This window comes from Sander lucioperca, chromosome 9 (assembly GCF_008315115.2).
Source record: "Sander lucioperca isolate FBNREF2018 chromosome 9, SLUC_FBN_1.2, whole genome shotgun sequence".
NCBI classification, from domain to species: Eukaryota; Metazoa; Chordata; class Actinopteri; order Perciformes; family Percidae; genus Sander; species Sander lucioperca.
Window position 1 is genome coordinate 4,018,252 of NC_050181.1, and position 22,118 is coordinate 4,040,369.

Sequence of the window (22,118 nt, forward strand, 5' to 3'; positions counted from 1 at the left end):
TCCTCTGGGGAACATTAATGTCTACACAATTTCAGGGCAATCCATCCGATAGTTGCTGAGATATTTCAGTCTGGACTAAAGATCACAAAAAGTAACGACAATTTTGCACAAGCTCGGCTTTTGATGGGTCAGTCTTATAAGAGTGAAAAGTGGGAATTAAGTGTGTTAATGAGTAAATATTAAGTCTTAATCTCTGCAAATTGACTATCTAAGAAGATTAATTAGTACTTTAGAAAGACATTGTAATACTCAATCCATCTGAAGTAAGGGGAAGAGGTTACTGTGAGTCATCTATGTTGAATCGAAAACAATGATTGAATGTAATTATTTCTTCCTTTTTACTGTATGTTATTCAGCTACCTCACTACTTCAGAAACGTCTTTTACTTATCTTTGTTTTTTCTGGTCAGACAACATCAAAGTGATTCCAGTACGATGCACTTTAATGAATCTTTATTTATCTGTAAGAGATTTTAGAGAGAAGGATGCTCTTTGTCGCACCTTAATTTTGTAGCACATGTTAGTCAAAGTGCTTTTTGTTGCGAAGGTGAGACATTTGGCCACTTCATGTGCATTTGCACGGCTAAAACTAAACAATTAAATGTTGCCATTTGGCTGCTGGTTTGCTGTGTTTTGGGATGATAGACACCTTAGCCAAACAGAGAACCGAAATAGTTCAGGCAAACAAATAGAAATAACTAATTTCACGCAATTCACTGTAGGTTACCGATGTGACATTTGGGCTGAATCGCCCAAATATAAAAAAATAAATAAAGCTTACTCTCTATCGTGAATATTCTTCAGCTTTAAGGTTATGATAATGCAGCATCACGTGTAAGGGATCTGCACCAGCAATCATACAGTAAATGATATTGAAACATTATATTGCTGCATTTTTCCGACTTGTTATAAGTGCTCTCTCTCTCTCTCTCTCTCTCCACAGAGGAAGTCGTTGATTGCCACCAGTCTGGTCGTGGCGGTGTCGCTCTTTGTGGTCGTGGTATACTACGCTGAGAAGCCCTACTTCCTCCTGCAGCCAGTGTTCGGTCAGACGATCAGCAGCCACCAGATGTTCTCCAAGCAGCCCTATAAGGCCTTCAAGCCTCACCCAGGCTATGTTAGCATTCCCAAACAAGAGGTGAGGGACACAAATAGATAAAGAACATAATCACTGACCAGCAGGCACAATGAGAAACAGCTACTTCATTTATTAATGGTTAGCATCTTGGTACCTTTCTTGCTGCTTATGCTAATAGTGTCGGTTATAGCACTTAACAGCAGAACATAGTGAAACATTTAGCATGAATGAATGCAGGTTTACGTTGTTTAAGTGAATTCATATTGCAAAATATACATTGACCCAGGTTACTTCAGATTGTAGTTTATGGCAAATTATGGATATTACATTTTCATTTAGCTACACTAATTGATTGATTGATTGGTTGTCATCTGTTTTGATGTCTTGTGTTTTGTGTCCATTATTTTTTTGTAATTCCAAACACTCTTGTCCGTGATTCTATTCTTCTGTCTTCAAACAGCTCTGTGTTGTATATTCCCCGCACCATTTACGGAAATTGAAATATCAAAGCATTTTAATTCCCACCACATCAAAATGTAAAAACCAAGCTGTGTGTTTGTTGTTTGGTGAGGCAGCCGGCGAAAAACGGAAAGTGTGCTAATATGCTGGATATTGGGTAGTCATGCAGGAAAATCGTATATTTTTCCTTGCAGAGATGCATGCGATGTTTGCTTCTGACAAGGAATGAGGTTTGTGCTTTCCGTTTGGGTTGCAATTCATCTCGATTGGGAGTTGTGAGGGATGCGTTGGTCCTTAATGAGTAGTGGATGCCTTATATTCAGCAGGCTGATATTGGTAGATTAATGTAGAGCGTCACCCTCTGCCTCAGGAGAGCTTCATCCGCACAACATTGGCCCAGAGGCAATCACATCTTACACCAATCACTACGTTTGCACCTCCTTCTGCCTCCAGACAACCCTTCTTAAATCACTGCCCTCTCCCCATGGAGATTTATGCAAATCATAGGCAAGACTGGCAGCTTCTGCAGAATTAGGCCTCTATTTGGCTCAAATTCCCCCACCAGGGAGTACTTTATAGCGTATCAGAAGGGGCAGCGATTGGCCTGAACATGAGTGTCAAAAGTGTTCTGCACTCTCCGACATTTCTGACAAAGAATGGACAGAATAGTGGAGGTCTGGTCAAGGTGATAGTCTTGTGCCGGGTGTCGTGAGCTGTCAGCCGCTGTTAAGCACACGGCAACACCTTAAGAAGCAGTAATATTTTGCCCGGACACTTAGGCCATCTTACATGATCCACAGTGAGGTGTCATTTGAGGTGTTATAAACCTCTTGCAAGCATGTATAATGCATAACCTGGTAGCATGGGAATGGTCTGGATTATTTTCCTTATTTGATTGAGTCTGCCTCCAGGTGTGATAAATTGTTCCCGCTCTGCTTTTTAGGAGAAATAGAAAACATTTGTCTTGTGGCACTTTACATGCATGCCCCTGAATCTATCACAGATGGAGACAGAAACTCAATATTTTCATTTAGACCTGCATTTTTTAAATTCAGACCCCTTTAAAAGTACACAATGGGCACTGTGGAGGGAAAGTGCTTCTAATTTTGGATTTCTTTGTGGATCTTTTTAATGAGAATATTTCTGGTTCATCAGAAACATCATTCTCACAATGGCAATACTAACATGCTGATGTTTAGCAGGTAATGTTTAACCATGTTCACCATCTTAGTGTAGCATGTTATCATAATCATAATTTGTTAATTAGCACTAAACACAAAGTACAGCTGAGGCTGATGGGAATGTCAAAAGTTTTCCAGATATTTGGTCATAAACCAAAGTGTTGAACAAATTAGAATGTTGAACTGATGACATAGCTAGATGATGCAGTATTGGTGGACAGGCCGACCTAAAAACTAAGCCGAATCAGCAGTAATTCTTTACTTTTTCTCTCATTTGTTTTCTGAGATGGCGTTTCAGACATAGGGCCCTATTTTAATGATCTGAAATGCAAGTATCAAACACCAAACGCAAGTAGCTTTGTGGGTGGATCTCGGTGCTGTTGCTATTATACCGGCGGGATAAATGACTCTTGCGCCCGACACAAATCTAAAATGGGTTGGTCTGAAGTAGCTACATTACTCATAGGTGTGGTTTGGTCATAACGTGCAATAAACCAATCAGAGCGTTATCTCACATTCCCTTTAAAAGCAGGCGCACTTGTTCCATGGCGGATTGCTATTATAATGGCGGATTTGCTAGGCGCACGCTCTTAATACATCCATGGGCGCACGCCAGGTGCGGTTCACAGCCGAGGAGACCGACGTTTGCTATTGATTTTTCTTTTTGACAAAATGGGAACTGCTGGGTCCATGAGATGAGAGAAGCAAAGTGTACGCGCAGTGTGCACACTCTACATTACGGCCAAGCATGCACTCTTAAAATAGCATCTGAATAACACGCCACTGACTTTAGACTAGGTTTTTCCTGGTCTGTGGCGGAATTGTTTTCTGAAACTGCAAAATAGCACTAGGGCTTTGCGCCGGGAAAACACGCCTCCTCTTTATGCTGAACCACCCTCGGGAGCGCAAGTTCATTCCCTAATTTACCGACGTGAGTCTGTGGAGGGAAAAGTCCGCTGTGCGTCGGGTGCAAAATAGGAATGATACATGCGTTGGTATACAATGTCAATTGCACTGGGTGCAAGATAGGGCCCAAAAACTGTATTTTACCTTATTAGCAGTAGTGGAAGAACTGCTTGGATCTTTTACTTAACGAAAGTAACAATACTGCAGTGCAGAAATACTGTGTCACAAATACAAGTCCTGCATTCCAAATCTTACTCAACAAGTCCTCCAAACCATATAACCATATATAGGGATGTAACGGTATGAAAATTTAACCTTGCGGTTAGAATGACAAAAGTTATCACGGTTTTCTGTATTATCACGGTATTTTTAAAAGTGTGTTCAATATGTTCAGAAAGCATTGATAGCCCTACAGAAGCTGAAATAGTTTCAGAAAGTATAACAGTGTTTATTATATTATGAAAATATAGGCAATAGGCTTGTAAAAACTATTGAAAACTGGCTACTGAAACACCGGCCCGCTGTGTCTGGTAAGAACTTGAACCAGAGATGTCTGACTTTAAGATCCAGGAAGATTTATTTACAACTCCAACATGTACACTTATTGAAATATGAATAAACGTAGCTTAAACGTTTATACAGATAATGAGGCAGTAAAACCCATGACAGTTTAGCAAGCTACAGAATAGTTTTAACTTACGTTCTGGGCTACACACATGACTTCAACAAGTCCGAAAACGGGAAAGGAATGATAAAGAAAAAAGTCTGTTTACAGCTGTTCTGTCCCCTTCTCCTGTCTGAGCGCGAGTGATTGGCTGGAGATCAAAGCGATGACTCTCGTCACTGATTGGTCAATCATCTCAGGAGAGAGAGCAAGTGTTACTATGGCCTTTTTTACAAGGCTGATAAATGTCCTGAGCGCTGTCATCTCCTCCTCACGCCATTATTCCAACTTCAAGAAACGCACTGTAGGCTACGCAGTGCGCCTGCGCGGCAACTTCAGGAGACTCGGATGAAGCTGGGAACGTGCGGTTTCCACACGGTGGTAATCCACCGTGATAATAATGATATTTTAAATGAAAACGGTAATTGTTATCATCAACATTTTTACCATGGTTTACCGTTACACCGGTAATCGTTACATCCCTAACCATATAGGTTGTTCTTACCTACCCTCTAATACGACCCATAGGGCATTTTGTAAATTAGAGGCCCTAGCGGTGGCATGAAATACAATCCACAGGAGCGTTTTCTGTCCTCATACCTAGACTTTCTTACCTAGGTTTGAAACATTTCGTTAACGTTGTGAAATGGTTGCAGTTTGGTTAGGTTTAGGCACAAAACCCACACGCCGACCTGTCAATTTAGGACAGAGGCTTAGTAATGCGTATCCATAGAATTGTCTACATTAAAATAGCTGTGTAACTTGTTTTGGTACTGGTGTTGGGGGTCCATGTTTTCATCTTAAACTTTGACCCTTTCACTGTGTGTTTTCACTTTATCAAAGTTAATTGGAACATTTGGTCGCCTAAAAATGTCTTGTTCAGTGTTATGCCAACCAGATGAATGGTGGCAGTACCCGGAGGGCCGCGTTTACCTGCCGGTAAATCTCCACTGGATGACTCCCTTCAGTTAAAAAACTGAAACTTTCCCCCTTTAGCGCCATTGCAACCATAAACAACACTGGTTTGGCCGCATCATCCCAGCTCTGCCCTCTCTTCAAAAATCGTCACATCCGATTGCAAAAAATCAAGATGGTGACGCCCGTATTGCCAAGCTTGAGGCTTCAAAATGGCAGTCCACAAAACAATGTGTGATGTCACAGATGGTTCGTCCACTATTTTTATAGTCTATGTGATCTTTCTATGATGATCCTCTCGGGGTACATACATACATACATACATACATACATACATATATATATATATATATTATTTGTCATTTGTACCCCGAGAGGATCATTTGGCAGACAGCTTTAGCCAGTCAATGAATTTTTAAGTGCCATGGAGGTATCTTACACTGGGACTTGGCACATTAATGTAATAATGTTTGCGTATTAATTAATCATGTTTAGAGCAATTTAATGAACGTCAAGGGTAAGTTCACACCCTAGTGCTATAATTTAATGATGACCAAGTTCCCAGCATTAAGCCTGCTTTTTTTCTTTAAATAACCCACTTTATTTTTGACACACTCGTGCCTTAAACTCTGAGGCTTTCAGTAGATTTTGTACTTATAAGAGATGCTAAAATTATTGGGATTATAAAAGCGCACTCCATTTGTGGTTACTGCATGGCACACGAAACAGTATCGTCATGAACTAGAAACTGAAACATGACACAGCTAAGAGGATGACATTTTATTGAGTTACAGGACGTAATGTTCAGAGATTTGTTGGGAGCTATATTCCAATTCTATATACTAAATAAAAATGTTCTAATAGGGTTTTAGTCGTTAGATGATCTTTTTATGTTATGTTAATGCATGTAAATGTGATTACAGTTTTTCTCAAATGCTAAAACACATTTCACAAACGTTTCCTCCATGTTCCCCAATGTCTAAACACAACACCCTTTTCTAAAGCTACATAAACACAACCACACCTTCTCACTTCAAAACTCAAACTTTCACACCAAAAGAGCAGCTCGAAGCTTTCAAAAATGTAAACACTATACACATCATTACACACTACAGCAAAACAATTGAAAACACAATGCTCAATTTGTGAGAAGGTTCTTTGTTTCATAACTGCCAATGCATATTTTTAGAAACTTTACAGTAATGGATCTTCTTAGATCTCTGCAGAGGATTAGGCATTTAGATTTGTGAGTTTCATATGAAGAGTATACATCTATAGTAAATTCTGCATGTACACTACTGTAACACAACTCAATGCAAAAACAGAATCTATTGCACACAACAGTACTCTTGAAAACATGATCAGGGTGTGAAGTTTTTTTATTTACTTTATTCACACCACACACACACCACAATCACTGTGCGGCATCATGTCGCTGAGCTGCATCGGGCCACATCACCTCATCCACATCGCAGGCTATATTGTCTCTTGCCAGGCACCGCGGGAAAAACGCCCGGGAATGGCGAATCCATCCTTGGAAGGCCTCCATTGGGATGTCAACACAGGCCAGCTCCATTGCCCTTAGGAGGTTCTCTCTAGTGTATGGTTGTCTGTCATAAACCTTCCATCTCCACGATGAGAAGAACTCCTCTATGGGGTTCAGGAAAGGGGAGTAGGGTGGCAGACAGACATTTAAAAAGTGGTTACTGTTGGTGGTGAACCACTCTCTGATTTGGTTTGTTCTGTGGAAGCGTACATTGTCCCAAATGATCACATAAATGTGATGTGCGGGCCCAGGATGGTGTTGTTGGCGGTCCAGGAGGATGTCTTTTAGCTCCTCTAGGAAGGTGAAGAGACGTTGGGTGTTGTAAGACCCAAGGACAGCATGCCAGTGGACAAGCCCCTCCAAACCCATGGCCGCACAAAGAGTAATATTACCCCCCCGTTGGCCAGGAACCTCAGTGATGGCTCTTTGGCCAATGATGTTACGGCCTCTTTGCCTTCGTTTCTGCAGGTTGAAGCCAGCCTCATCCAGGAAGAGGTACTCACGAGGTCTGGCCATCGCGTCCAACTGTAATATCCTTTTTGAAAATGTGAAAGTGCACAGGTGTTCAGAACAACAGTCAATCAGGTAGCACAGTATTGTCCAGAAGTAATGTAGGCCACTGAGCAACACAGTATGTCCACTAACTGTACTGTGAACATGGATGTATACTTACTTGCACATACTCGTAACGTAGGTCTTTGTGTCGCGCAGAGTTGCGCTCAAAGGGAACCCTATAGACCTGTTTCATCCGCATCTTTTGGCGCCGGAGAACTCGGTCTATTGTGGCCAAGCTGACATCATCAATGCTCTCAAAGTTGACATTATCGGCAATGACTTTGTCTCTGATCTCCCGGAGTCTGATGAGGTTGTTCTCACGAACCATATCCACAATGAAGGTTTCTTGTGCCGCTGTAAATATGGCAACCCTCCCACCTCTATGTGGCATTCTTTCAACAACATGTGTTGCCAATTGACATGTTTTACAATACAGTAACAACTGATTTGAAACCAATAGACTACTTTCACAGGCTTGTAAAATTGTATTGTGACAAAGAAAGCAATAGAGTACAATACCTGTTGTGTTGTCTGAATGCCCTGATAATGGTGGCCACGGTGAACCTACTCAGGTTTGGACGGACTCTTAGTCCTGCTTCAGCCATTGTCATGCCATGGACAATGACATGGTCAATGACTGTTGCTCGCATCTCGTCTGTAATGATGGTGCGAGGTTCTTGCTCTCCCTCCTGGACCTTCTCCTCTCCCTTGTTGGCCTCCTCCTCTCCCTTGTTGGCCTCCTCCTCTCCCTTGTTGGCCTGCTCCTCTTCCTCCTCTGATTTGAACTCCTCTTCCTCGTTGGCCTGCTCCTCTTCTTCCATGGCCAGCTCTTCTCCCTCCTCTAACTCGAATTCCTCTTCCCCTGACTCTGCCTTCATCCATTGTGTTTGTTTGGAATCTTCAGCAAACTGTGCACTCTGAACTTGCTTTTATACATGTGGTCACAGCATTAGCAACAAGTGTCTTCAATTTAGAGTCGTTGTGTGTAATGAATGACGCCAGGTGTGTTCATTGTGTTCAAATATTGCTGACTGTGGCAAGCATTTTGCATCACATGAGCTTTCATTTCAGAATATGAGCAGAGTTCTTTTGCAACTTGTGTTTTAGCAAAGAAAAATGTGTTAAGATTTATGAGAATGGAGGATTGTGTTTTGTGAATTGTGTCTTCATGTGAAATGTGTTTTATGATATTGGAAAATGATGGCTAGATTTAGTAAATGTGTTTAGACAACTGGTCATTTGGTTTAGAGGATTGGCTTTTGTGTTTTAGCATTTGAGAAAAACTGTAATGTTGTTTCTCTTGATAAATTATCTGCATCAAGTACAAGCGGAGCCTTCACTGGGCAGCTCCACTGCAGCAGTTGTATGTTAAATGCCTTGCTCAGGGACTCCTCAGCGGTAGGTTTCCAGTCGTAAACCCACGTGTCTCGCATGCAGTTAGCCAGCCAGTGTTCCCCACAGAGTTCAGCCAATCTGTGTGTGCTGTGAGGCGTGATGGAGTTATGAACTGAGCTAAGGGCAGCGGGTGATGATGGACGAGCTGCTGACAGCTCAAGGCTGCGGTGATGTGTGTCTCAACCACCAAGTAAATGGAGAGCTACCAGCCCAGATCCAGAGATAATTTCTTTACCCATGCATACATGAGAGGAAAAGCAATGGCAGGTAGCTCTGTTGAAGTAATTCACGCAAGAATTTATGAAAGCAACACCAACGCTGTTTTTTTGTTGTTTCCTTTCTGAGCAGTTGATCTTCTGTATACACAACAATGAGTTGTATGAGTGCCGATAAGCCAAGTAGTCGTAATGTAATTTACTGGGTTGTCTTCTGGGATTCTGTTTGCACACTAAAACTCTCTTGTTTGTTGATTAAACGCAGAACATGCAAGAGAGAGTTTCATAATCGTCGGCCAGAACACAACACAAATGCAATTTATATTCAAACCAGTGACATTACAGCTATTCTCCATTAAGCAAATGATCAAACAGGGCTTAGTCATGACACAATGCTTTTCCTTTTTTAACTTTCTCTTGCATTCGTTCACTTAAGTAAGTTTAATCTCATCAAATCAAACCAAGCATATTTGCTTCAATTAGGTAAATCTCCCATTTGGGATTCAGAGAGCTTCTTCCTCTCTTGGCAAAGCGTAGCTAAAAGCTATTATTGAAGATTCATTAAAAATCCCCTCGCTCCAGTAAAGTATAATAAGATATATCAAAATTATACAGTAAGATAAATGACGTGACTCCCTTGCTTTTCCTTTCTGCATTGCTGGAGTAAGACTCTGTTGTAACCTCTGAGGTCCCATATTCAATTAACTTAATCAATGTTAGTTCCGGGCACAGTGACATTAGTCTTAGGACATAAAAGAAAATTATATAGGGCTGTAAAACCCTGATATGTTTTTATAAATAATTACCAAATGTATTTTATTTTATGTTCTGATCACACAAGGCCCTTGGCAAAACATCAGTTTATTACAATATCATTATTGCATACATATAAAGTATATCACAAACTGTAATATCATGAGATGAAAATTAAACTACATGAGATGCAGTATATTTTAGAAGAAAACTAGACTCAGGGGTTATCAGTCAGTATTAAGAAAATGACCTAATTAAGTTTAATTAAAAGACAAGAGCTAGGCATACTTAAAACATGTCTCCAGTTAATTTCACCAGGGATTCCTATCTTTTAATAAATTGCATAATAGGAGGCCATTTTCGAAAAGTATTTATCACTTTTTTTCAAATATTTAATAAAAGATAAAGATTATTTCTGTCCCTGAACACATAATGATCATACACTTCTGCAGGACTTGAAAGAGTGATAATTGATAGCAATGGTTACCTTACCAGTAGCTAAGATTTCTGGTTTTAAATTCTACTTGTCTTGTGTTTATTCTAGTCATTTCAAGACCACCCCTGTCCCATTGCCAACTTTTTTGTTGCATTTTTAGCATCTTAATGAAAGAGGATGTTGTTATCTGTATATAAGCAAGATAAAAAGTCTTTTTCTTAAGCTATGTAGAAAACGATAAAGCACTGCAGTATTTTTCACTGTGATATATTTACTTTCTCTTTGGTCTCTGTTCTTATTATCTCGTTTCCTTGTGCCTCTATTGTGTGAGCTGAACCACTGATTGTTGCCGTGGTTGTCAATAGAACTTATAGATTGCTTATTGTCTCTTTAACCGTAGCTGTAGCCTCTATTTAAAATTAATGAAACGGCTACAGACAGGTCTTGCATATTTCATTACTAAGGCTGTGCATTATTATAGTCAGCTTCTGACCTGAAAAACTTGGATCTTGAATTGCTCAGGAATATTTGTGATTTGACTTTGTAAATTTGAGACTTGATATGAGACTTACGCTAACAAACTTCAGACTCAATTAGGACAAGTCTCAAATTACTTGTGACTTGACTTTGACTTGTCTTTATTAACTTTATACTTGAAACTTACTCTCACAGACTTGAAACTTAAGTTTTGATTGATTTTGACTTGAGACTTGACATGGACTTCTCTATTAATTTTAGACTTGACTTGAGACTTACCCTGGCATAATTGCTACTCAACTCGGACTTGTCTGAAAGGATTTGAGACCTGGGCTTGTCTTGATTGACTTTGACCTCAGACCTGACTTGGCCCTGTCTCAATCTGCTTGAGACTTGACTTGGATTTGTCTCCATTAGTTTTAGAATTGACTTGAGAATTACCCTGACTACACTTTTACTCAACTCGGACTTGTCTTAACTTGAATTTAGTCTTGACTTAGGCTTGTCCTGATTGACTTTAACTTGAGACTTACCCTGACACTCTTGAGACGTAACTCAGACTTGCCTCTATTGACTTGAGACTTGACTTGGACTTGTCTTAATCGAGCAATTCTAATATAATAATGATAAATTGTTGTAACAGACTTGCTTCCTCTCCTGCAGCATCTGAAGCTGCACTGTGAGCTCTGCAGCATCGTGTCCAGCTCTGGCCAGATGTTGGGCCAGGCTGCCGGCCCGCAAATCGACCGCTCTCACTGCATCTGGCGGATGAACAACGCGCCCACAAGGGGCTTCGAACGTGATGTGGGCCAGCGGACCACGCTGAGAGTTGTCTCGCACACCAGCGTCCCCCTACTGCTGCAGAAGCCCCAGTACTTCTTCGGCCAGGGTAATGACACTGTGTACGTCGTGTGGGGGCCGCTACGAAACATGAGGAAGGATGGGAAGGGCATTGTGTACAACATGCTGCGACAGGCGGCTGAGAACTACCCTCATGCACGCATCTATGTCACCACAGAGGACAGGATGAAATACTGCGACATGGTCTTCAAGAATGAGACGGGTAAAGACAGGTGAGTCAGATATTATTTATTTATTTGCTCCTGTTTGTAGCATCACAACATTACACAGCAGACCTCAAATTTTTCCACTCAATACTTTGACATTCACTGTTCTGTTCACTGCTATTATATTGACCTTATCGATGCTGATGGTGTGGTCAACGCTCTGTGCTTTCCTTGTCTTAAATCCTCCCTTTCAAGAGGTCTTATCAAAGTCAGTTACTTAGCTTTCCCTCTGAAAAGGCTCAACATGGCACTGGAGGCCATTTTCTAGTGAAAAGCTTTTATGAGAAGCCTCAGAAGCATGTGCATTCTTGGTTAAACAGCCAAATGCCGGTCTAGGGAAAAACCAGTTAATGAGGTAGCATGATTCTGGCAGTTTTTCTAAACACCCTGGTTGCAGCCGTACTTCTCTGACAGCGCCTTGGCGCATTTTGAATAGCAAAAATTGTAAAAAATATTCAAGCTACAGATCAGTAACCTGAAAAGTTGGAAAGAGTGTTTGTTGGGAGATTTGGTAACAATTTAGGCTAAAATTGCACTCTGTTATTTAAAGACCTAGTACTTCCTTTCTCTATTAAGTTCCTAAAGAGAATTGCAGGTTAATGACTATGAGAACCAGGCTCCAGGCTCGCTATTGTTTAGGACAAACCTCATTTCTCAGACTAGCCTCTGCTGATTTCCACAGAGCTCTACACTCGTGCCTCTCCCTCATGTCATCCAGACCTCTCTTAACTTTTTAAGAGGATTAACATGTTTGGTAATAGGCATAGCATCCAGTCCATTCCAGCTCTATTGTCTCGACTTCTATTCAGGATGGCAGGGTTAACATAGAATTTCATGTACAGCGTCCATGTTCAGCCTGGCTCAGCTGTTTTGAAGGCCCACAAAGCGCAGATAGAGATGTAGGATTAGGGAGGTATGCTCAGGGAGAGGAATCTCATTACAGGACATAATGCTCCTGGGTGTGATGCAGTGCTTCAATCATTACTGATTGGTAACAGAGACAGAAACTTGAGGTGTGAACAATGAACCGCATCTAATGAATTTGTGAGGAGCTCTGAGAGGTTTCTCTATATGTCTGCTTCCCTGCATCTCCGTGTTTGTGTTTGTCTAAAACTTGGCTACACATATTCCAGTATTGAGAGGTAATTAGTGTTCATGGTAATGGCTTTTAAATCAGACTAGACAGCAGTAACTCAGTATATTTTAAGTAATAAGAGAGAGAGAAGGGAGTGACTGCTATCATACAATATGGTATTACTCCAGAAGTAAAGTACAGCTCTTTATGTTGCGTACATGCAAACTAGTTTTCTTAAAGGCCCCAGCAATATAACAAAATCCCAAAAAATATACTGTTGATATATTTTCTCTGATTATGCATGCAAACTACATTTATAAATGTCTTAATGTTCACAACAAAATAACACTCTTAAAACACTCTTACTGGAGCTCGTCTGCCTTTATCCTGTCATTTGTCTGTGTGTTCACTGGTTTACTGTCACTGCTTGCTGCACGGTGTGGGGGATAATCATCAGCTTGATGGAGATGGCACAGGGATCGAACACAACTCTAATGATCCAGATTGCCGCGAGCAGCAAAGGAGAGGCGTCGCCTCAACTTTGACTTGCTGATCTGGCGTAATGCAGTGCTGGCTGACTGACTCGCCAGTCAACCAAATAACCGTCTCTCAGCCTGTAATTTAAAACCATATGTAAAGAATCTGTCAGGAAGCTCAGCATGCACAATACCAGGACCCTGAACCTAAATGAAATTCAGCCATTATTAATTTAATGATTTACACCTGTGCTTTTCCTACTGTGACAAGTCAAAACGTCTACTGTGAAAAAGGCCTGTTATGCAGTATGTATGATGTATTCATTTTTGTTGTATAAACTGTACTGTTTGCAGCTAGAATGCAAACAAATGAGTTTTCTTTACCATTTTTTAACTGGAAGTGATAGAAAACATCTGTATCTTTGGATTAACGTTGCGAAAAAATATGTGTTCACAGTGTAACTGACATTTGTTGGCACATTTGTTCCAAATCATTTTCCAAATAACAAAACGGTGACGTATGTTGACTTAAAAAAAAAGCATACTATAAAAAGGTGTACGTACTACGGTATACATTGTTAGTGTGTAATTTGGAAGTGAGTGGGCCCTCTAAATAACAATAATGTGTAATGAGTTTCTTTTAGAACTTACAGAGATGTAGATACAGGAGTCATGTTCTAAACTCTGTACCATCCAGTTATTGAATACACAACAGATACAACATCATTACATACACAGGATTCTGCGGTTGAAAATTGTCTCTGCTTGCTGGCAGGGAAACCGTGTTTATGTGTTTTCAAACAAAGAGACAGCTGAGTCATCAAGATACACCTCATGCACATCACCACATTGACGTCCAGGGACATTTCTTGCTCCTCGTCCTACTCTCTAGTTCTATTTAAAAAGAAAAAAAAAAAAAACATCTGACAGAAATAGGCAGGAAAAAGTTGAATGAACATCAAACAGGAGCCAAGACAATGAACGGTCTGACCACATCCCTGGATGTAAACGTATTTGACAGCAGCTTAAACACATGATTCATGTGATTGCGCACTGCGGCTGGAAGTTGCACGGGCTGAAGCTATCCATTATCAGCGCTACCTCCTGAGCTGCAGTCGCTGGCTGTCGGACCATATCGGCGCGGCCCTGTTAGCGGCGGTAGATAACAGACCTTACCACGACACAGGACTTAAATCACAGTGTCACTTTACAGCACTGCCACCTGGGCCTGCGTGACCTGGGTCTCTGCTTTCCAGCCAGCTGGTCCTTCATAGCATGTGTATGTACTTAGGTCTGTGTGGATGTGGATGTGTGTGTTTTCACAGTTGTGACACTGTCCGTCTGTTTCTGATAGTGTGGGCAGTTTAATTTATCCCTGTGTACCTATTCATTCCTGTGGTCTTTTCCCATTCCACAGAATCAGGATTATTCAGTATTACATTCCTCTAATTATGTTAACCTTTAGAAAGGTCTTTACAACCCAAGGTAACTTTTGTACTTATCATTGGAAACAAACATGTTTTTTCTTTATAAATGTTTTTTTTGTGCATTTATAAGACAAGTCAGTCACACTGAATTTGGGGTGGCAGTAGCTCAGTGTGTGGTGTTGGGCCTCATTTATGTTGTAGAACACAAAATTTAAACAATACAGAGATCTGCTCATTAAACTCCACTAACTGTCTAAAGACTCTATAGGTGACCTTCTACAGTATGTATTATAACACAATATAAAAACAGCTAAGAATAGGGTTCTCATACATGTCCTTTGGGCAGAAGTTCAGTCTGTGGTTAGAGTTATATTTCAAGAGCATAACCTAAAGGCATTCCCCTTTTTCTTAGATATTGTGGTGATGTAAAGCAATTGTTACATAAAAACTCTTAACTCAAGTACAGTGAAATGAGGATACAATTGAGGGAATGTGACCAATCTTCTAATTTGAGCAATAAGAGTCTAATAGAGGAAATTATTTTTAATGCTGGACCAGAATCAGTGACAACAAACCGGAAGTCAGAAAAGTGTCACAAAAACCCTCACATGATGCCTTGGGTTAAAATAACAGTCTAAAGCAAAAACCAAACTTGAATGTTTCATCTTTAATTCATCATGAGGGGTGAGTCAGTCTAATCATGGATTAACTTAATAATAACAGATGCTCCACTCTCATAGGCCTCCAAATATGTGGTGAATTTCATTTTAATCTGTTTTTATTAGCGTGAATGTCACTACCGTGTAATCATGCTTCATAATCGTCCACTTCATGTGAGTGTGAGTACCCCTGGCAGTAAGCGCATATTCATCCTTAAATAGTTTAAAATTAAACGGCATCAGTTCAACAGCCTCTCTGTGTTATGATATAATGGGCTGAGAGATTTGGTTCAATATTTGTGAAAGTGAACAGATCTTTACCAAAGTCATGTGTTGCAGATCTGAAAAAAGCCTGCAGAAACTCCATAGAAAATGAATTGGGAAAGACACATGAGAGGAAAGAACCCATAGGGATTTTCTTGGGATGAGGGAGTATTTTCTGGTTTAAAACTGATAACATCCCTATGGAATTAAAGCTCACTTGTATTTAAACACTCAAACAAGACAAACATACATGTATTCCAAAAGTCTTCTGTTTATTGACTGTGGCACTTTAGTTTTGGTTTTGACTCTAAAGTTCCTGTATATTAAGGACAACTAGTGCAGTGCCCTTTCAAAAGTGCCTCTTAAATAGATGATTGTGTTTTACTCCACTACATTTATCTGACAGCTGGAGTTACTAGTTACTTTACATATTCCGATTTTACAAACAAAAATATGATACTGTGCTACAGATTAAACTATCCAACAATAACATTAAAATGCTGCTTACATGTTAAAGCATCAGTAATAATATTCCAGTAACATGCTATATTCATAATAATAATATAACAGTCTGAAAATGGACCATTCTGCTTAACAGTTATGTTTACTTTAATACTTTAATTACAATTTGCTGTAAATACTTTTGTACTTTTACTTAAGTGAAATCTTGAATGCAGGATTTTTTTTCTTGTAACAGAGAATTTAAGTAGAGCTGTATTGCTACTTTTGCTAAAGTAACAGATGAGTAATTCCACCACTGCATGTGCTAAGTAGAGGTGGAAATCTCAAATCTCTGCTGATTCGAATCACTTTGTTCAGTTCTATTCAAAGGTTCGCAGTCGCTGACTCGACTAACGCCATTCTGAGGTTGATAAAAAATGTGTTTGCGACAAACGGAGATCTTCCCGGGATGCCTCCAGGACAAAAGTGATTTTTTTATACGTCTGTATAACTATCGCTTCTGAACTGAACCGGGGGCTGACTACAACACCGGTCCATCTATCTCCTCAGTCCCAAAACGCTTGCTAGCAGAATTGCGCAAATGTGTTGCTCTGGTTAAAGATCAAGCACCAAGAGGGCACTGCATCAGCACTGTGACTTAGTGAAAGCAGTGACCAAGTGGTGGAATAGGGGCTTCATGGCACAAAAACTTCAGTACAAAGGCTGAGACAACTGAGACAGAAATTCAAGTTCTGTTACTAAATTCTGTGTTTATTTTTTATAGTCTGGATCGATGTCCCTCGCCTTGCAAAACACCGTTAGTTTTAGGAAACACCAACATACTTCGAGCTAGCAAGCTACATGCTGAAATTGGCAAGTTTTTAAGAAAATTTGGATCGTGCAACATGGCAGACCTGCTTGGTTCTCTCTGGGAATGATTGTAAAGATTTACAAAGAATATTTTTATAGCATTTACTCTCTAACTGGGACGTTTTGGGACCTATTGGTGGGGATACACACAGCGATACACTGGTACTTTATTGTGTGAACAGTTAACTTAAGTTAATATTGTATGTGGCGCTTTCTTTTGCGGGGTGCAAATGTTCCACCTAAACAAGTTCCTTCCCGAGAACATTTTTCAGAGCCACCGTCGCTGTGTCCAGAGCTTAGCGCTGCTCAAGACTATTGTGATTGGTTTAAAGAAATGCAAACAACCCAGAGCGTTTTTCTTCTCCTATCCAGGAATGTATGTGTGGCGTAGAGCATGGATACCCGACCCGAGCCCGACGGGACCTGAAGGGACCCAACGGTACCTGACGGGCCGGGCCGGGTTCAGACAGATATTTAGAAATGATGTTCGGGTCGGGCTTGGTCACATCAGCGTGATAAGGCATTGAACATTTTAAATTTAAAACAGCTTATTATGTAGGTAGCCGATGGGCCTGTTTCACTTGATGCGAAGGTTAGTTTTTGTGATTAAAATAAATTTAAAATGTTACCCTAACATCCGTCTTCCTGTGTGCGGAAATTTGTTTATGTAGTTAACGTGCGCTTGTTGCCCCGTGTGCGCTGATGCGGTCATCTGTTGACATTTCCGAATGCCTTCCTACAGTTGCTTAATAAAAGCAGGCTTTCCACACAAGCAAACGTATGTGTAATTAATATGAGAAAAAAAAAAAGAGATTTTAACTGTGTCGGGCTTGGGTCGGGCTCGGACATAAATATCTTAATGCCTTTCGGGCTCGGGTCGGGTTCGGTTACTGCTCTGTCGGACGCGGGCCGGGCTCAGACAGAAAAATGCCGCCCGATCCGCACTGTTGTGTGGAGGGGCCAGACCTTACAATGTGAGACACATTTTTTTTAATTCTCTCTTTACAGTTTACAGTTTTAAACCTATTTCTTAGAATGGAGAAAAAATAAACATAATCATTTATTTCCTCAACATTTTATTGGGGTTTTTATTGCGCCACTAACAACTATAGATTATAATAACAAAGTAAAAAAAACATCATTATGACCCTGACCCTGAGATATTCCAACACAAAGTGAAGAGATGTGACAGAAAGCACTGAACTTTGTTGATGCAATCTGCATCCTGATGCGATCAAGAGCAACCTCTGGCTTCAATGTCAAACGACTCTCCGCCAGTGCACAGACTTTTGTTTACAGGGCGCGTGGTACGTGACTGTATCTATAATTGCTTTGTGTATTGAATGTCAAGAGAAGAAGAACCCTGTAGGAGACTGAAACACAATGTTTGCAGTATTACTACAGAACTGTAATTTCATGCTTATCACGAAGTGCCGTTTAAAGAGAAAAGAGAGCGAGGGGATTCTTTGTGTTTTCTCCACATGCAGCCGTGATTCCTGCTGTATGCGGCTCTAAAAATCTGCACTGAGCATGTTGCTCTCCATCCAAAACAAGAATTTGTCACTGAGCAAGCGTGTAATGACATTACATATCTGTTTTGAAAGCTTGTAATTGCTGTGAAATTATCTTATTAAATGAAGCCACTGGAAACCCTGAAACACAAATATCCCGGCATTCTGGGAGGCTGTTCATCAGGTCAGAACCGGTCAATTCAGAAGAACAAGGAAGTCGTCATCCCAAAGAAAGAAGGGATCAGCGACTTGTTAGTTTCTGTGTTCTTGGGACCCCGTCTGAGAGAGAAATGAGGCGGTCGGGGGGGAATGAAGAAAACCGTCAGCTAAAGCCGAAGTGCAGTCTTCCTTAAAGCCCATTTGCATTTGTGTCCTGATGATGAAATGACACTCGGAGGATGTTAGAAAAACTATTAGCGGGGGAGGGAAATTGTGTTGGTCACTGAATTTCCATTTGGATCGTCAAAAAAAGGCAAAATCATTTGATCCTTAGGAGTGTTTATTCACAATCTTTGTGTATCCTGTATGTACATTTTAAAACAAAAGAATGGCTTCAAATTCATTACTCACTCGTTATTACAAAAAAAACATTGTGTAAGTAACGCTCCATGGTCCATGTTGCAAGTTTCTTTCCCCCCTTTTTATTGCCCCTCTTCTTTTTTAATTTTAAACTTTATCTTGTAAACAATATGGCCAAAAGTATGTGGACACCCAAACATTACACCTCTATGTGATTGTTGGATTGTTGAAACACAACACAAGACCATCTGCATTAATATGTTGCTACACCAGCATCCACACGCCTGGAAGGATTAACCACTGGAGATTGTTTTCCCCCATTCAGTCACATGAGCGTGAGTGAGGCCAGACACTGATGTTGGTCGATATGTGGTGTTTTCATAGCATGCAACCCAACACTCGCTCAAACATGATTGGTCAATACTACTACTCAGACTACAAACGGAAACCAGAATGCTTCGGATACCAAAATCCTGTCCTGTTGCCTCCAATTTCTGCATTCATATGCAGATATTTGTTTGTTTGTTGTGGTGGGTGAAATCTGACAGTGGATTTCTACAGCTGGACTACGGTCAGCCCGTTGCATTAAGTATAGTCTATATTCACGACGTTCCACTTTTGGGATTGCTCCGCTGCTGTCGGAAATTCCGTCGGATTTCACTCTTTTCAGCCGGGTGTCCGTTTCCTTCCATTTGGTTTGTTTTGGAATTTAAAACTCCGGTTGATTTATGAGGATTATGGTTAACTGCTCCTCAGATCTCTGCAGAGTAAATCCAGACAGCTAGCTAGACTAGCTATCTGTCCGATCTGAGTTTTCTGTTGCACGACTAAAACTACTTCTGAACGTACACGTTCCACCAAAACAAGTTTCTTCCCGAAGCTATTTTGCAGCGGCACTGCGGCTTTTCCCAGTGTTTAGCGCTGCCCAAGACGATTGTGATTGGTTTAAAGAAATGCCAATAAACCAGAGCATGTTTTTCTCCCATCCCGGAATACTGTGTGGACTAGCCAGACCCTCCTTTGCAGTGCTGTGGAGGAGGGTCTGGCAAAGCGAGACTACATTAAGTACAAACCAACTTAGGCCTGAAAAGCCAGTCAACTTATTCCACACCAAACTGAGAAAAACATTTCTTTTTGGTGCATTCTTTGTGCATGAGGGCATTGTCATGTTGAATTTATGTGGACAGTTGTGTCCACGTACTATTTGCCACGTTGTTTAATTTTTTTAGCCCTTCTTCCCACATTTTAATGTCTGATTGTTTTGTTTCTGTGTTCTGAAATAAATTGTCAAAAAAAGGTCTGTGGTAGTAAAACAGCTATTGATGTTTGCGCTCATATCGCATTACCTTTTGTCACACAAGATGACACCTTTGGTCACACTCTCATTTAGCACGCTGTCTCTGCTCTCTGGTATATTTGAATAAAGTCTCTTTTTTGCGATTGAAGCTAACAAAATCACATCGGCCTCACGCGATCCGGTTATTCTACCAGCTGGGCAGTAACGCAGGTAGACATGATGGTTAGCCTGTGGCCACAAAAGCAGTAAATACATTATCTGTTCTGCTTTGCTGCACCTGATTGAATAACCTCCACTGGGTGAAATCTCCCAGACACACACCTGCATCACTAGTCATGTAGCAGCCCAGCTCCATCTAATAAGCCTTATTAGATAAAATGCCTCTGTGGCCTCAGAAAAATAACACTCTAAAGAGATAAAATAGCCTCATAACACAGGGTTGACTGGTGTGTCTGTCTCGAGATATTTTCTTGCATATTTATGCTTTTTATAAGATTTATATTTGTCCTTTAAAGGTCTTACAGTGGCACTCATACGTTTATGAACTCATGCTAAAGTTGACTAAAAAGAGGAATAAAAAAATCATCTTTTGGAAATTGATCTTAATGCCTTAATGAAAAAGATTAGGAAAAATCCAACCTTTAAGGACACCAATTTTCTTTGTGAATGAATAATGTATCGTAAATAAATAAATATTCTTCCTTAAAATACAGGGGGCATAAGTAAGTACACCCCTAGAGATTGGCATGGGGTACTTTCCATAAAATCATCTCTCAATGCAAATCAAACCAGCTATTAGGCTAACTGAAATAAAACCATGCCAATCTCTAGGTATGGTGAAGGGTATGTGATGATGTGGGGCTATTTTAATTCCAAAGGCCAAGGGAACTTTATCAGGATGCATAGTATCCTGGATCCATGAAATAACTGGTCTTTAAAGTGCCCATATTATGAAAAAAACACTTTTTCTGGGATTTGGGGTGTTCTTTTGTGTCTCTGGTGCGTCCACACACATACAAACTTTGAACAAAAACCATCCATGCTGTTTAGAGTGAGATACGGTTTCTGAATGTGTCCTGCCTTCAGTCTCTGGGTGAGCTGTTCAAAATCGGCACGGCTTGTGACGTCACAAGCCGAAACGAGCTGGCTAACCGCAACCATTAGCTCATAACGCTAACGCTAGCATGCTCGTAACGCTAACGCTAGCATGCTACCTCGTTCTCAATAGCAAAGCACTGCTACAACACACACAAGTTCACCATAATCTACAAAAGAACTACTTCCATGTGTGCCCTCATTTAGAAGTCTCCCAGCTAATCCTGCCTTGTAACTGACCGAAGTTGTAGAAACAGCCTTTCTTTTACTGTCTATGGAGCTAGCTAGCTGACATGATCTACATCTGAGCTACTGCGCATGTGCGAGTGCAATGAAAGATAGTACAGAAGAAGAAGAAGAAAAGAGGTCTCACTCTGTAGCTAAAACAGAGACCAGGTGAAAAGAGGATCTGCAGCAGTGAGAGAGAGCGGTGCAGTACAACAAAAATATGGTGTTTTTTGAAAATTAAACCATGTAAACCTATTCTGGTACAACCTTAAAATACAATTATGAACCTGAAAATGAGCATAATATGGGTGCTTTAAAAATAAAAATATGGGAATTTAACATAACTTATGCCCTCTGTATTTTAAGGAAGAACATTTATTTATTTACGATATATTATTCATTCACAAAGAAAATTGGTGTCCTTAAAGGTTGGATTTTTCCTCATTTTTTTTAATTAAGGCATTAAGATCAATTTCCAAAAGATGACTTTTGCATTCCTCTTTTTAGTCAACTTTAGCATGGGTTCATAAACGTATGAGTGCCACTGTATATTGTCTTTAAAAGGCATAAGTGGTTAAGATGAAATTTTATTGGCTCCTATTAGGAAATT

General features: G+C 40.4%; 1 protein-coding gene across 1 annotated transcript in view; it reads left to right on the forward strand.

Moving 5' to 3' along the window:
- Window positions 1-22,118, forward strand: part of st6galnac3 (ST6 (alpha-N-acetyl-neuraminyl-2,3-beta-galactosyl-1,3)-N-acetylgalactosaminide alpha-2,6-sialyltransferase 3) — a 76,136-nt gene that overhangs the window by 22,448 nt on the left and 31,570 nt on the right. Inside the window, exons 2-3 of the mRNA XM_031294427.2 lie at window positions 943-1,137; window positions 11,243-11,652. Coding sequence (XP_031150287.1) covers window positions 943-1,137; window positions 11,243-11,652 — 605 coding nt within the window. The remainder of the gene's footprint in view (window positions 1-942; window positions 1,138-11,242; window positions 11,653-22,118) is intronic.